Source organism: Euwallacea fornicatus, chromosome 2, assembly GCF_040115645.1.
Source record: "Euwallacea fornicatus isolate EFF26 chromosome 2, ASM4011564v1, whole genome shotgun sequence".
NCBI classification, from domain to species: domain Eukaryota; kingdom Metazoa; phylum Arthropoda; class Insecta; order Coleoptera; family Curculionidae; genus Euwallacea; species Euwallacea fornicatus.
Window position 1 is genome coordinate 5337640 of NC_089542.1, and position 18439 is coordinate 5356078.

Below are 18439 nucleotides of genomic sequence, written 5' to 3' on the forward strand. Positions count from 1 at the left end.
TCCAATAGAAAATAGTTTATTAGATATTTTACGTTGGAATAGTTCATCGAGTGTCGAAGATTGAATGCGACACCGTTCAGATGTAATTCAATCCACAAATGTAATAATGACCAAAATTAAATTTTTTCCCGGATGATTCAGTAATTTTCAAAATTTTGTTAAGTCCGAATGTAGCAATGATTTTTTGCATGAAGTTCTGCCCAACTCTCCTTGTTTAACCAAATTCGTATGTTCATTAATCAAATGATTTGCCATACAATATAATAATAAATGACACACCTACATACATATGTACAGAGTGTCCCGTAAGTCAAGGATATCCCTTGGAGGGTGGATAGGCCAACTCAAAATAAGTCGATTTAACTCAACTCGTCTTAGTACAAAATATGATAATAATCGAGATGCACTCTGTGAAAGCTGAGGACATAAATCCTATATTCTTTAATGCGTCTCCACCACTTCGAATTAATTTAATGAAATTTTGTTTTGGGGAATTTCTTGAGATGATAAATTCAATTATATCGATAATTTTGGTGTATCTTCTAGAGGGCGCTACAAGCGACCATTAGGACTCATTTAAACTGCCATAACTTTTTTGCGCTATGGCGTATGTTATTTTGGACTGGATAAGTCTTTCCTCTCACCTTTCCTGCTTAGAAAAGATTTACTCTTATGAAGTCGCTAGAAGAAACAGTTTGCGAGAAAACAGCATCTAAAGCTGATGATGCATGCAAATTTATTGTCTATTAATTTTTAAATAAATACTGCTGTTTTATTTTTTAGTAAATGTATTGCAAATTCACTGCAGAAGAAGCTCATTGTCAAATTATTTTCATAATTAGGAACTCAAATGAAACACTTGTTACTTTCAAATGAATGGTATTCATTTAACACTAAATAAAAATCAAATAACATGCTCAAATTGCTTGCCGTCCAGTTGGATGTAAGTGCTAATAATATAATGATAATAATATAAAATAACAATCGATAAATTTTAATTTATCATCTCAAGAAATTACCGAGTACGAAATTTGGTTAAATTAGTTTGGAATAGTGGAGACGTATTACAGAAAATGTGATTTACTTTTTCACCTTTGACATCCTGTATCTCGGGTATTATCATCTTTTGGAATAAGGGAAATTTAGTTAAATCAACTTATTTTCAGTTGGCCTATCCACCCTTCAAGGGATATCGTTGATTTACGAGCACCCTATATACAGAAAATCTTCCATTAACATAGGCTAAACAAAAAGCTTTCTTCTTAAAGTAAAACTACTTGTTTATTAATTTACTTTTTGGATAGTCTGGATCTTCAGAAGATTATGATGAATCGACGATATTTTATATTGATATTAAAATTTAGTAAAGATTTCAGGTTTCACTCCTGCAGAGATTTCCCTGCGTTTTAATTTCAAATTAATTTTTTTAAAATATTTTGAAGCATTTGGTAATTCTGAAACTCAAAATCTATGTTATATTTTTAACATATCAATACGAGAAGACTCTTTTCCAAAATGAATGTCATATCTCAAACGTTACAGAAACGTTTTTTGATTTTAATTTCAGGTCAAATATTTTTCCCAATATCGTCAATTTTTGAATACGTAAAATTCCTACAAACCGTTGTATGTAATTAATACTTTTGCGAAAATTGAAAAATGGATCCAAGTTTGAGGCATGAATTCATATTCTGTCCAGTGCTACTAATAAGATGATAATCGGTTATTTTTAATCAGTCCAATAAGGCAATTAACGCCACTCGAATCGAAGTAACAACAAAAAAGCTGAAACCAATCCTCGAACGTGTAAATAAATAAAATTCCCCATATACGTATGGCCGTACTGCCATTTCATTGTTCAAACGTGTAATACGAGCTCATTGCGCTTCTACCCAACCGATCGAGAAAAAAAATAAAGCTCTCCTTGTACGTCAGCGATTTCCAGTTAATACGGTCAGTCAAAATACTTGAGGGCAATTTTATAGAACAAAAATCAATGGTCGAAAAGATCCGCTGGAATATTTGAAGGCGACATTTAAGGTATTCACATTTAAGCTAAAATGCATCGGGAATGCCACACGTTGTCCAGTTTTTATCCGAAGAACTTCGGACGTACCTTTTACGTTTTTAATTATTAAAGGTAGACGCCCGATGTCAACGTGGAACGGACGGGAATGCGGGTCGGACGTATGACGCGCATGACGACTTTATTACGACGAAATATGATTGGCAGCAATAAATTAATGAGCACTTAAGGTGATTATATCGGGTATTTAATAATTTTTCTGCCTTGGAAAATTATCTAGAAGAACTGGATTTAGCATCGATTGTTGCAGTTTCGAGGCCCTTTTTGGCAAATAAGATTATCATCCATGATAAAGAACTCGCAGAGAGTGACGTTTCCATGACCACTTCAGTCTTATATGCGCCGATTGTACCAGCGCATGACGGATCTCTGACAAGAAAATTTTCAGATGTCGATTCTTATTGTCATGGTCTAAAATTGGTGACACTGATTAGACATTGCGTCCCGTACTCATTTTAATTTGATTGATCATGTTGATACTAGCCTGGGTTTTTTTGTTATTATAATCGCACCTGTGTTTATCTATACATCTTATGTGCGCTGAAGAAAGGAAAATTATCTGTGTGCCTGACATATCAACTGAAAAAAAAACAGATTTCTCATTTATCGAATGTTCATTTAACAACAATGAGGTTAGAGACAAAAGGTGGTTGTTGTTAACATATTTCAAAATTGTCTCTTGTATAATTAGAACGAAGTAAGTTTTCCTGAAATTGAGATTTGTTTTTGTTTTGGTGAGACCACATCCTCCTATAGGGCGTCTGTTTGATTTGCGATTCAAACGGGTTTGTCAAATTTATAACATTTCAGGAAATATTTGATAAATAATGAGAAACCACTGAAAAAACTGATGACATAATTTCAAATACGGGGCTTGGATTCGCCAAGAATATGTGAAAATGAGAATGAAATTTTTTCTTCCTCCCCAAAGGTTTTATTCTCATTTTTATATCTACCGATAGAATCAAGTCGAAAAGATTCACGAAATTCCTCATTTGCCTTTGTGTTTTGTTGTCGAAATATTATATTTTCAAATCAAATCACTCCTGATTTTTGACTTATACTGTATCTATACATGGATGGTTATCTGGCATCGGATACTTTTCGAACTTGTTTGAGCGATTGACTTGATAAATATCTCACTTATGTCGATGTAATTATTTTAATTTTTTTAGTCAATACTCCTGGACATTTTGTTATTGTTGGTTTAACCGAAATAGACAAAAATCTAACCGTCGGGTTTATACTATATTAGTATGTGAGAATATCATTATTACTTGGAACGTAAAGTTTATATTTACAAACGATTTCGCATTTTGGGAGATATTTTTTCTTAAATTTTTATTTTTTTAAATTTCGGAGAAATAGAAGACTTATTGGCTTTTTCTACACTTGTTTCTTCACTAGGATTTCGTATGAATTTCTGAATGATTAAAACTTTTCGTTTTCGTAGTTCTCATATGAGCTCGGTAGAATTTAAAGCATAAAGTAAATTATGATTTTTTAGAAATTCGGATTTACAGAGGATTTTTCGCCGTTGAATTTTGATACTTCAAGTTTTACAATGAGGTTTAAAAAAATTTTGAATTTTGAGAGAGATTCGTTTTAAATTCTTAGGAAACCTGACACTGAGTTTCAATTTTTTTAAACTACCGGACTTCCAGAAGTATTTTGATGATTTCTATAATTTGAAAAGTTTTCGGTGAATTAGATCAAATTCTTAAAAATTGCAATATATCGAAATCTTTAATAATTTTGGATAAATACGTATTCAAAAAGTTTTTTCCAACTTTTTAGATATTTATTTTATTTTATATTACCGATGAATAAAATGTTATTTAGAGCATTATTACAGATTCAATCATTGAGTTTTAATATGGTAAAATTGATTAATACCATATTATACTCTAAGGTTTTCAAATATATTTCTATGACCTGAACATCAAGTTTCAATCTTCTGAGACGTAAAGGCCGTAATGTAAGTATTTGATGTCCCTGGAATAAATGTATTATTGTTTTTTTTTACTACTAGTTATAGCTAAATTTTACAAAATTACAAGTAAATTACTTAAATTGAGTTTATAAGTTCAAAAAAAACTAGTAAGTTATATCGCAAACATCAAAAGACCACGTGTCTTGAATCATAACCACCAATGGTGAAGTTTCATTTGACACCAATTTCCATGGCAACCATAATTGAAACTACGATGAGGTGATGACTACAATTGTGGCCAATTAGCTCGTTAGGTAAATAATGAGCCATATACGTGCCATTATGAAGCTGTTACTCAACTGTTTAATAGAAAAGGCGAGCAAATGTTCTTTACAGTTATTGTACACAACCAATAATGGTCTCTTTTATAGTTAGTAGTGGAAAAATAATATATGTAGTTAGAAATTGCTTGTACGCTTCTCTGTCGATGTCTCTAAGAGATTAATCTTTTAAGTTTTTAAAGCTTGATATATAAACCTTACGTTACTTTCTAATATAAATTTAAAACATTTAACATTTTTCATATAAACAAATAGTCTTTATTATTCCGGTATCTTTTGTACACAATTTCAAATTGTTTTTAGCATGTCTGAAACCACTGATCCATAGCTCTGAAATGTTCAAAAAACTGTATCGAAATTCTTCAATGAATTTACCTAACAAAACTCGGCAGATAATCCTCAGTCATTTTGGCACTCAAAAATTGGCTTCAAGAACTTTTAGGCATTGTAAATATCTCCTAAAATGATGGGAAGGTTTATATATTGTAGTATATAGGAAGGTGAACTTGCTTGATATTGTAACGTAAAAATATCTGTTAACAACGGTCAATAAGAGGTTTAGTAAATGGTGACAATAATAAATGAACTACTGAAACCGTCTTTATTGAATTCTTATAGCTTCCCAGCAAAACAGTGATGCTGCCCAGATGTTGTTAAGGGCCATGAGTTGTGTCAGAGCCGCAATGACATGTACCGGGCATATTATTGGAGCTGCTACTTCGGCAAACAGTAAGTTCACCAGTGGGAATGATTATAGCCCGTAAAGCCAAAAAGGGTATAAGAGTAGTGGTTAACTACAAAAGTCGCAAGGGGTGGCCCAAAGCGTGATTATTGACCCAAAAATTAAACAAGAATTACAAAAAACTTAAATAAATCTCAACGTGCGTGAGATAAATTTAAACTCAAAAATTTGATCACGACGAATTGTCTCGCAGATTTTTGTAATAAAAAAATACCACGTTAATTTTAACATTTGATTTTTCTGTCTATTAAATGGAATCTGAACTTGAAACTTAACCTGACCTAAACAAGTGTCAACATTCAATTTGAGCATCTGGATTGATATCTTCATAGCATTCATGAAATACGGCGCAGAAAAAAAATAAAAAGAGACAAATCTACACAGAAATTAATCGATGCAATTCGCGAAAAAAAAAGGAAATCAAATGTAGAACGGCGTCAATATCTAGTCTAAAAAATCACAACAAAGAGTATATTCCTGTCGCAATCATGAAAAGTTGTAAAGAAAAAGGATAAGTATACTTCAATAGATCTATACTAAGGAAAGGAAAATAATATATCAATAAACTTTATGGGTTCGAATAGCCGATTCTGACAGATAAATTGATGTGATGAATTCTGACCTGAATTTCAAAACTGCAAATAAACCCATTAACGAGAACTAGAACTATGACATTAATCTATAAACCTTAAATAGTTAGGTAGAAATTTTTAAAACTCACCCCCTCTTCAATTATGAGAATAAAAAAAATTATTTTAATGGTTTAAATTTACAGCTACAACCACTGTGTTCCAGTTGCTGTGATCCATGGTATAATATAAAATCAACTGTTCCTCGATCATATAGCCATCTTTGCTTCTCACATAGGTGTTAGAACAAGAAATTCGATCTTGCTCTTGTCATTTTGTATGGGATTTTTGAATTTTTGTTGATGTAGTGACGCGGTGTGAATGTTCTTGTGTGAGAGAGAACATCATTTTGGGTGAGTGTTTTTGAGTGATTGTAACTTGCGGTGAGGGAATGTGTATAAATGCATTTTCCCATATTATAACATCGATATAAATGAATTTATATTAAATATGTAGGAACAATGTTTAGTTACTTAGTGCCTTTCCCCGATGTTGTTAGGAACGAATTTTCCTTCTAAGTATAATTTATACGGCATCCATTTATACCATGAGCCGGTTTAGTATACTCCTGTATCGCCCCAATCAAATCATACCTGTCCCATAGTAGAATATTTCTTGCATCGGTGTTAACTAACATGACTTTTACAAGTTCTGACAATTAAATAGAAAGAGATCGGCAGTATATCACCGTAGAAGTAATAACTACATTTTTAAGAAATCGAAGTGGTAATTGCCGAGAATATAGGCTAGGCGGGCCGTGATTGGTCGACCGCTCGCTCTTCTACGAAATGATGTCCTTAGCTGCTAATGGGGCTAATTAGTCGACTCTGAGATTGCCGCAATGGGCGCTGTTTTCCATATAGAAGCGGACGCGAGCCTGCACGTGCCAATTAAACGATATATTCCTGATTAGGTACGGCACCGAGATCCGGTACCGGTACGGCTTTGATAACTTCCATGGTACCGGCCTTAGGAGTCGACTGTCTATTCAAAATGAATTGCGGAAAAACCGCGAGAACTCCAACCAGTTTTTGTTTTGATGGAATTGGATGGGACGGTCAGATGGATCAAATAATTCTGTCAGAATATGAAATCATATTGGATATGTCACAATGGATATATGTATAGGTAGGATGTTGATTCAGTGCTATAGATAAATTCTATAAAAATTCTTCAGCTCATTTTAAGATAAAAAGTTCATTTTTTTTTAATAGCTTTTAATTAATTTTTTGAGATCTTTAGTTCAAGATTGAAACATCTAGTATTTCTTCTTATATTCCCCTTTTTTTTATCCCCCATATTTTTTGCGGAGCTATGAGAATCCGAACATTTTGTCTTAGAATGAGCTGAAAAATTACTACAGCATTTGGCTAGAAATTTAACTAACACCCTGTATTTATTGAAACATTCGAGAAAGGCATGTAATTTTATATTCTTGTTTTGAACTATTTCATAGGGTGTCTCAGTTTTAGTTTTATCTTGCGAATTATACTCTTATGCTAAAAACCACATTAAATTAATCTCGCACTGTTGGAACACCCTGTATTCTCTACATAATTTACATAAACGTTTCTGTCATTTGTTGAAAAATTTCTTTCCTCGTAGAGTTGTCAGTTCATTCATTCAGTTTTTGTTAATTGCCGCTGTGTAAATAATTATGCGCATTAAGAGCGTCAAAGAGTATAATTTAAAAAACCGGAAAAGTTTAGTGCGAATAGCAATAAACGTTGCTAATATATACGCAATATGATTACCTATATATATATATATATATATATATATAATATAGGTGACCAGACAAACTTGAAGGATTAACCATTCATGTAGTGTTGTGGTGTGTAAAAATTTACAGAATGAAATATGCGGTATTTTGTAAAAACGTATTATATATCAAATAATCCGCTTATAACCGGTCATTGGTGTAATTATTAAGATAACTTAAAGGGTTTAAAGAAATTAAATATCATTGAAATTTAACCTCGAAATATTTTTAATATTTAAAATACATTAAATACATGAAAGTACAAATTGAAAATATCTTCAGCTACTGATGTAAATAATTTCCCTAGAATCCCTCATTCGAAAGTTTTTACAAATTTATATACACATTACCTATATTTGTACAAAATCTTTGGTTTTTCAGCTGCATGAAGTTTTACTAAAACAAAGAAACGTTTCTTAGTAAAACCTATTTAAGTGCAAATATTCGAAAAGATAAATAAAAACGTGCACCGATGAGTGAAACCAAACATAAGAATTATCAAATTTCATATAAAGTAAGTTATTATTTGCACTTTTAACGTTGATTTTGGTAACAGTATAGACACGGTTTTTCAAACACTATTCTAGACTAGAGAGACATAATTTATACTGTTCCTGATACAAAAACATCTATGTACATTTCAACAGACCTAAAGCTAAAATAACAAACATCTTTAATACTATTTTATGTATAGTTATAGACTTTGGAAATATATTTTGGACGAATTTGTTACAAATCACTTCATATGGCCCCTTGATAGACAATGGCAACTTGGACATGTATGGCACAAATTAAAAATTAATAAACGAATAGTGCCCAATTAGCAAATCTCACAAAATCCAAACCGTTTTGTTCGTTCACACACGCATTTTCACCATGTCTAACAACCAACAAAAAAAATGTCTATTACACACTAGTGTTATTGTTATCATTTAAACTACTAATCTCAGTCATAGGCACGTCATTGGCCCTATAGATGGAATTGATTACTGATTCAGGAACAGAGGGGTGTTGAGATTCGCGATGTCTCCTTAGGTCCACTTTCCTCTGGAAGGACTTTTCGCATAATCCGCAGGAAAAGGGTTTATATCCCGTGTGCTTGCGCATGTGCGTAATCAGGTTCGATGATTGGCTGAACGCCTTCGAACACACCACGCACTTATGAGGCTTTTCTCCTGCAAAAAAAGGATAAATTTGATTAGAGGGTCAGGTTTCACAGAGGGATGGGATTTGCGAATTCAGGGGAGAAACACCGATAAAGTCAGCACCCTCTCCACGATATATAAGGAGGGTGTGCCCGTATAAAAATGCAGTCGATAGGGATTAAATCAGTGTGATGGTTGATACCCTCTATGTATGAACGAGCTTTACATAGATCATAAAAGGACATTGTTAGAACGTATTTTTATACAGTTAGTACACAATCCACATTATTTTTTTTGTGATTGGCCATTTTTTTGGGTATTATGGCGATCAGAGTAAGTGGCTAACTCAAGATGACAGACTTTTTGGAAAATTTCATTGGCGTAGTAAATTATTTCTTACACATTTCCCATTTTTATCGTTTCTTTGCAGATTTTTTTGCAGTCACAATTTGTATGTGGTTTTCTAGTTATGCGGATTTTGTGATTTAAACTGCGTCTTTGTTTTTTGATAGGTAGATAATCATTTATAAAATATTTGATACATTTTGCTCGATACGGATATATTTTCATGATTTATCGATGCATCAAGTTACACACACATTTTCCCTGAAATTTTCATAACTTTTATTTCTATAGACTTATACCTATTTTGTTCTTTAAACCTCTGGTAAACCTCACCTCTGTTTTTTTTTTATTGGGTAGAGACGATAATTGGACTTGTGTGTGTGTGACTTTGTGTTGTGTTCAATCGTGTTTATACTCTTGCCAAAATTAATTGGCGTAGATTGGTGTCTTCAGAGATTCTTCGAATTTAAAGTGGCTTCTCCGAACCCTTCTGCGCCTGTTTGTTAAAATGATTTTGCGATTAGTTATCTGTCACAGTTCAGTCGCTAACGAAGTTCTTAACCAGTTTCAGTAAGTTTCCAAAATTTAGAATTGGATAAGACGAAAATAAGTAATCGTTTGGCAAATTAATTTTTTCTCTCGTTTTCAGATAACATTCGGTGGCGTTCAACATTTAAGATCTATTTTCATAAAATTTTCAAAATTACTAATTAAATTGATTTTATTTATTTCCTTTCAGGAGAGACTAGGTTTGCGTTTTTTATTTTTAACGGCCAACGACATTAATTTCAGGCGTTATTTATTTAAGCTTAATATGAATTACCGTGTATGTCACTAGCGTTGTTCTTGAGGTTATCCAAAGAGAAACAGCCCTCTTTAAGTGAGATATTGGGTCCGTAAAATAAAAATTTACTTTATGAAACTAAATCACATAAAATTAAATATAATTATAAATATGAACTTTGTTCAAACTCACTAGTTAAGTGAAAAATTTTATATTAATTAAGTTCATTTAACATTATTCACGTGGTAAATTTTTCGGAAGCTTGGATTTCTATTCTGAGCGGTGCAATTTTTAATATATACGGAGCAAACCAAAAATGTCTATAGAAAACCTTCTCACATTTTCAACACTAATAAATACTTTACAGAACTGTGTATTTGCTTAACTTTTTAAATGCAATTTTTAGAGTTTGCTGTATTTATAGCGGAATTTCCATGTCAACAAAATGGATAATGGATATTCAAATTGGCGACAATACCAATTAATTTAACCGATTGTGATGTGCAATTATTATGTTGTTTGTGGAATTATTCGCAAAAAGCGCAATTAATATAATTTTTACTGCTTTGTATTTAAATTACGCGTTTGCATCTATTTGGGAATTTTGGTTTACGCCTGGCGAAATTGCAAATTCGGTTAAATAAGTAACTTTAATCGGTAATACTCATTTTTATGATTTTCAAAGTCCCTCAAAAAGGCGGCCCATCAAATGAGTGATAAAAGAAACAAAGATTATTTTCCCCATATTTTTATAAATTTTTTAATGCACATTTTTAATTATTTTCCGGTTTAGATGGATGGACCAGAAAATGCTACAAGATACATGTGTATAATACTTTTAACCAAAAAAATCTAGTTACTTTTACTATCTCGATTTTCTACCACTGAAAAAATATCCACTCCAATATATAATATATTTATTTTACTTTCCGAAATTTAAGACAAGTTTTATTAGTATTTTGTGTACACAATCGGCTTACTAACCCCCCGTACATTACCTCCTTTCAACTTCTATTACCCAGAACAACGTCTTTGATGAAACCAATTTAGTAATGTTGATTCTTGATTTGCTTTTGAATTTGAAATCAAAGCGACGACAAAGTAATAACCGCGTTCTGTCATTAAAATTGCAAAAGCTTTGTGTAGTTGCGATTCGTTTTTCAATAATTTCTTTTTACCCGCTTATGAAATGTATGTCAACAGAATTACAGGGACCTCCACGTCAATCATTATGATAATGTCGCTTATGGAGTAAAGCATTATTTATATTCTCCAAGATAAGAATGCGACCTTATAAGAGGTAGGTCGGTTATGTTATGTGTGCATTCGGTTTAATTGTATTTTTATCATTAAACCATTGCGGTAATTATTACAAACTTGAAGTAATTGCTAAACGTTTTTACTGTATATAGAGGATTAGAGCTAATTATCTATAATGTTTTGTCTTTTTTTTTAATGACTGGCACTGATAATGGCATAAAAACGGCCAATTAAATGCGAATGTAAAGTGGAAGCTTTATTCCGTTGATTACGTGAAAGATGGTTTGTAATAAAATAGGTGACACGATTTCGTCAATAACGACAAATTTTATGGCAAAATTCCGTGTAATAAGGAAAAGTGATACCTCTCGTTATCTGCTTCGCCGGCTGCAAGAAGTGTAATGTGAACATCGACGTTACCCAGTAATAATGTAATAATCAGGTAATGAGAATGCACGCGAACGGAAGTCCTATTAAGCGGCTGACGCTCTAAGGGTTGGGGGTAAATCCGATTGCAGGACACTTCCGGGACAGCACGCGTCTCTTACACACGATATTTATCTTTCCGCCATTAATAATGAATAAATTGACGTGGATGAGCCGAGGTTCTCACTGATGCAATCGGCTATTGATATAAACTGCTCACGGAATAGATATAAATAAAGAAAAGTTTCTTATTGCAATCTTAAGTACTTTACACAACTTTAGATGACTAAAATGATTTTGAAAAGAGCAAAACGTTCGTTTCTTCAGGAATTGCAATCTGCGATTGATATTTTTTTAAAGTAATTTCCAGGCTAAAAGAGATATAACATTTTACAAAATACAACGTTTCAGTTGCTCAATATCATCATGAACTTTTTTTTAATATTGATAAAATTACGAATATTTACGGGCGATCTCAAGCGATCTCAAAAATTGTGGAAGTATTCATTATTATTGATCAGTTATGTAATATGAGGGACAAAATCAACGTTCACCATGTTTGTTTCCATTAAGTTTTCACCTGCATCCTCACTTTCATCGAAAATGTTCATTATTCACTTTTTTGGCGAAATAATTTGGAAGGGCCTGATTATCGAAGGCCGGTACGAATCGAGGCTCGCACCTCAAATCAGATTTTGGCTCGAATCCGGTATAGGCTTGATTGGGCTAGCCTGGCATGTTCGGATCTTACATGCATATCTTCATTTATAATTTTAAGTATTTTGTTGTACATACCAAAATCAGTTATTTAGTTTAGGTCAAACTTGAAGTAATTACCTTTCAGAATCTTTTTAGTTCGTAGAGTTTATTAATTTTTTTTAGACACACGAGCTTTTAAATTTAACGAAAAATATTGCTTTATTTGAGTCATTTAGGCACAACTATTTTTTTCACTCTCTCTTTCTATTACCAATAAATCAAGCAAGAAATCTTTGTCACGACTTTTTTGACACCTGTTCGTGCTTATCACTAAACGAATCTTTAATTTCGGATCTGTTTGTATTGCCGCCAACCCATAACGTTCTATTACAATTTCCATTGATTAATTAAGGTTGATAAGTGCGCATTATTGAAATTACCAAGTTAGCAGCGAAATTCCGGACGTTTAAACCCACTCGCACATCATTTTAATTTAGAAATTGTCCAGTTTTGTGCATTCGTCCATTACCATAATTCATAACCGATTTCGAATCTATATGATAATAACTGCCCATCATTTCTAGTTACTTAGTACATATTACAATCAGTAATGAACAGCCATTACTGTATTTTTCACAATTATCGTACTAGGTAAATGGTCATTTTTCTTAAGGAAATTATGCATGCATGGTGAAGTTTTTAATGGTGGGCTTTCGCGGGTCAATTTAATAATGGTCATTTCGTACTGCTCAGTGTCAGATGTCGGTAATGGTTCCTAGTAAATTGGCAATCTTCGAATTTATTATTATTCTCTACCTATCGAAATTACAAAAACTTGGTATAGAAATTTATACTGCCGCATTCACTTGATTATTCAGGTCAACTGTTTGATGGAGTCTTTAGATAACGATGATAAAAAAAGCAGAATAATTATAGTTTTTTTTATTTTCGAAGCAACGTCTTAGGATTTTTCGTCGATGTATTGCACCCTATACCTTACAAATTTTACGTATTAGATGTATTTCATTGTTTATGGGGGTCTTGGTGTTTCTAATTTTTAATTTAATAATTTTTGGCATCACTTGGAATACTTCGTGAATACGTAATCAGGACTGAATTCAATTAGTCTTTTTTTTATTTAGCGAATAAGTGTATTATTCGATCATTTCTACAGGGTCTTAATTAAATTCATGTACTTATCTTAAGGCCTGAATTTTTAACTGATTGTATCACAAAAAGTTCTTATAAACGCAGCTTCTGAACGTCTCCGTTTAAGAACTAGAGAGTGTTGAAATTTCATTTTTATATTTTCGAACGGAGATGTAATAATCAGGGAGTACAGGGCGTTTCATTGCCAAACCCATGTAAATTTCAATACCATCTTATATTACCTTTCTTAGTCATTTAAGGGCAAAATTGTGTTAAACTTTTTTAAAGGTGTTTTTATGAAGAACGTGAATGTAAAATATGAAAAATGTTCCTCGAACCATTCTCCAGATATTTTGAGAAAACTTTTTTTAAATCTGCAAGCTTATAACGTTTTTCTTATATTTTCCTCAATAAAACCTCTAGCTACAGCCACCCTATTATCTACTGTGAGTTAAAACTAAAGTTTCTTAAAAAATGTCTTACACAATAGCAGAGAAAATAAACATGATTAAAGGGCTCTACATTGAAAACAGTTGGATTATTTGAACATTTATTAACTTAGAAACAGGATTAGGAATGTTTATTTATCGTTTGATAATACTAATAAATACATTATTGTGTTGCTGCTGGTTTAATTAAAGGAAATGTCAGGGCAGCATTATAAGATTGTAGATTTTAGAAATGTTTTTTAAAAATATCTGGCAAATGATGTGATGAACATTTTTATATTTTACACGCGAGTCGCTCAAAAGAATTATCAAAAAAGTCTATAATTATGCCCTTAAACGAAAAGGGAAGATAATATTAGATTGTATTTAAATTTACATGTTCCTCTGGTCGATCTGGCGATACAACACCCTGTATAATTTCAGCTTAAAAGGATGCGAAAAGTATGTAAGTTAATTACATATTGGTTTAGAACAGCATATTTGCAAAAGAAACTAATTTTTAGTTTTATTGGCTTGGTTTTTGAGTTTTTGATTATCTATCAACATTTTTTTAATTTTTAATTATTTAAGTGTCTCGACTACAACTGGCCATTGGCACTAAGGATCACAGCATTAAATTAAATATCAAACACCTATTTGTTATATATCATTATATAGTCCAATTGCTGTTATATACTGTAGGAGTTTTTCCTGTTGTGCTATGGAGTCTATCCTGAGGATATCCTGGATATCACCGTCTATCCCACGTATTACTCTATTATTCGAATACTGAGGGCAATCCACTAAAAGATGCTGTACAATGATGCGGCTGTTACAGTGGACACATTGCGGTGACGCTTTTCTATTCATTAAGTCATCATGAGTTATTCTTGTGTGCCCAATACGCAATCTTCGTATCACTATATTACTTCTCCTGGATAGCCCTAGGGCTTTTGCTGTACATATCAGTGGCTTTATGCGTGACAGTTTGGTATTTAAAAGGGTCCATATATTCTGCCACCTCTCATCCAAGATTCTAGCAAAATGAGTTCTGATTTCTATTGTCTCTACTCCCCCATCGAACCTCCGTGTCTCCTGCGTTACCGGCTGTTCCTCCATCCATGGGGGTATTTCAACCATATTTATTCCTTGGATATTTAGATAATTAGTATTCTTTAACAGCTTGTGCAATATTGGAGGCACGGAGTAGGGCCGTTTCCATGTTTCCTCCGGTCTGAGCTGATTTTTAAATATTGCTGCTACAGGATTTTCTGGATAGGACATAGTGCGCACAAAGTAATTCACGAGCAGTTTTTCCCTTCTCAGATTTAATGGTAGTTTAGGCGCTTCATAGGCAAGCGAGTCCAGTGGACTGGATCGACATGCTCCCAAAAAAATTCTAAGTGTTGTGTTTTGTATTGGGTTCAGCAATTTCAAGTATGTCTCACATGCCATTGAGTATACAAAAGAACCATAATTCAGTCTGCTTCTTATAAGCGTTCTCAGGAGCATTAGCTCATTAGAGCCCCAATGTTGATGTGCTAAAGCTTTTAGTATACTCATCCGCTGCATGCAATTAGTCTTGGTATAAAGGATGTGTTTTTTCCAGTTTATCTTAGCATCAAAAATCAGCCCAAGGAACAGATGATCTGGAACCACCTGCAGAACGCCTGAATTTAAAATAATTTTCAGTATATATTGCATCTTTCTGCGGCTGAAAAGCTTGACCTGTGATTTTGCCGTGGAAAATTTAAAACCAGTTTTGGTTGACCAAACTTCCAGGTTATTCATTACATTCTGGACTAGCTTGCTTGTCGACTCAGTATTGGTACCCGAACAGTACACCACTAGATCATCTGCAAAGTGAGTGTTTAATTGGTGGTGGTATACACTTGCAAATGTCCGTTATGGCTAAGTTAAATAATGTGGGACTGAGAACCGCTCCTTGCGGGACACCATCTCTTAAAAAGTCCTCGTCTGACATATTTCCATTAACCAAAACTCTGACAGTTCTTTCACTTAAAAAATGCTTAATATAAGACAGCATATTTCTGATTATATAACATCTTTCAAGTTTATTGTAGATCAATGGTTTAAAGACAGTGTCAAAAGCTGCTTCTATATCCAGAAAAGCAGCAATAACTTCTCTATTAACCATCATGGAGTTAGCTATTTCTGACTGCAAAACAACTAGATTATCTACTGTACTGCGATGAGGGCGAAAACCAGCTTGATTCTGATTAATGACTTTGTTACATTCAAGATACCATGCTAGTCTCTTGTTGATCATCTTCTCCATTAACTTGCGCATTCTACAGGTTAACGATATTGGCCGAAAGTCTTTTTCATTTGGAGGAGAGATATTATTTTTCTTGAATGGCAGAATGATGGATTGTCTCCACGAGGCGGGAAATAGTTGACATGTCCAGATTTTATTATAAAGCATCAACAATTTCCCAAGGTACTCCAACGAAACTTTTTCAGCAGTATGAATGGAACATTATCGGGGCCTGCTGCTGTGTTTTTACAACTGTTTAGGGCAGAGGTGAGTTCTTCCATTGAATACGGTAGATCCAAGTTGTCTGAAGATTGGAGATGATTAGGTTGTGATATGAATAGGTCTTGTGCTGGAGATTAGTTGGTTGATTTCCGTTGAAAATAGCACTCTAATATGTCCGCAATGGATTGGTCATCTGTGATGGTTTGATTGTTGTGCTTAATAGAATTTATTTTGTGGTTAATAGCTTGACCTCGAATGCGTTTGATCTTCGTCCACACTTCTGCTGGCGGCATATCAGGCACTAGGGAGTTAACATAGTCCTCGCAAGATCATTTTTTGCTTTCTCTTATTATATGCCTAGCTTGGGCTATTAGCCTCTTGAAATTAATGAGGTCTTCCAAGGTTCTTGTACGCCGGTATCTGTTTAACGCTTTTTTGCAATCCTTAGTAGATGTACTGCAGAGGTCATTCCACCATAGAACACTCCTGCCAGAGCGGTCCACCCTCCTTTTGCCAATGTGTTTATTTGCCGCGGAAAGTATTGTATTTGTTAGTTGATTTGTTGCAGTTCAAACGTCTTCCGAGACCTGGATTTGTGTACTTTGTATTCTTGTTTTAGCCGAATATTTATCCCATTTTGCTTTTGATAGGTTCCACCTCTTAACTATATATGGCTCGGAGGTCGTATTATTAGAAATCAGAATAGGAAAGTGATCACTGTCATATAGACTGTCCAGAGTTTACCAATTTAGTTGAGATGCTGTATTTAGATCCGTAAAGCTTAAGTCTATCGCACTGAGTGTTCCCGAGGACATGTTAAGGTGTGTGGATTGCCCTGAATTTGAGAGGTGTATTGTTAAGGACACTTATAATGTTCTCAATAATTTTCCCTCTTTCTGATGTGTGGACCGATCCCCATAATGGGCTGTGCGCATTAAAATCTCCGAGAAGAATAAACGGTTTTGGCAATTGGCTGATGATTCCACTTATTTCAGCCTTCATGAGTGGATAATTTGGGGGGATATAGACATTACACATTGTAATCTTATTAGGACACCATACATTTACTGCTATCAATTCCAGTTCGGAGTTTATTGGGAAATATTCTGAAAAATTTTCATTCAAAATGAACATTGAAGCTCCTCCACTGTCTCGAGCACAATCTGTTCTCAAATAGTGATATCCCTGATAATGTTTGAGTTTCATTAAAATTTGTTTCCTGCAGACAGACAATAGTTGGCAGATGTTCCGCAATCAGTTGTTGTAGATTGGCAAGGCGTGGATAGAATCCATCGCAGTTCCACTGTATAATCTTGAAGATGTTGGTTATGGTTGTTATTGTGCTGAGATATTCGACCGTTGGGAACTGTCTGACATAGTGTCCTCGTCTGAAGTGGATGCAATCCTCTCAATCGATGTGTCCTCAATGTTTATGCCTGCTTTCAGTTTTTTATGCAGTCGTGTAAACCTGTTTTTAATAGACCTCTCCTGGAGAAATGGATAAATGGAATATATATTGTCTAGTAATTGTTTTACATTGGTTGTGAATTTACAGGCTTCGCTATATGGATCCTCATTGTTAAACGTGTCTTCCAAGAAAGCTATAAAAGTGTCAAAAGGTAGGATGAAATCATTGACAGCTGATTCATAACATTCCTTTATTACACCTTTGCTATTATCCGAAAGGGGCGAACAGGTAACCGCTGAGAGGATTTTTCTTTTCTTTTTTAGCTGTTTTTTAGTTGTAAGTGGTGGCATTAAATTCCGTTCCCCAATGTCATTTTCTTCCGAATCAAGGATTGATAAGGTGCTAGAATGTTGCCTCTTTTGCTGTGCTATGGTTGCTGTCTCTTGTATTCCCTTCTAAGCGCCTCACCTCCTTTAAGTTAGTGTTCTCATTGCTATCAACTGTGGTTGGAGGATTTGGGCACTTGCTCGCAATATGACCTGCTTTTTTACATAAAAAGCACTCCATTTTATCAGTAGATAAAAATATTCTATAATCTACTCCCTCAAAGTGCAATAACTCATATGTCTGTAGTTGAAAATCCTCAGTGGGTGGTTGAATATACACTTGTTGGCGAAAACATAGGATATGGCTGTATTCATCCCCAGGAATACCAGCTTTTAGAAACGATATGGGCGATGACATTTGAAGTCCTAGGTTTTTGATTATATTTTCTATGGCATCATGTGGGATGAATGGATTG

The 18439-nt window shown here is 33.7% G+C and overlaps 1 protein-coding gene across 1 annotated transcript in view; it reads right to left on the reverse strand.

The window, feature by feature from the left end:
• Positions 1-7697: 7697 nt before the first annotated feature.
• LOC136346738 (uncharacterized) overlaps positions 7698-18439 on the reverse strand; it is a 32019-nt gene continuing 21277 nt past the window's right edge. Inside the window, exon 6 of the mRNA XM_066296119.1 lies at positions 7698-8668. Within this exon, the coding sequence (XP_066152216.1) occupies positions 8400-8668 (269 nt within the window). The 3' untranslated portion in view covers positions 7698-8399. The remainder of the gene's footprint in view (positions 8669-18439) is intronic.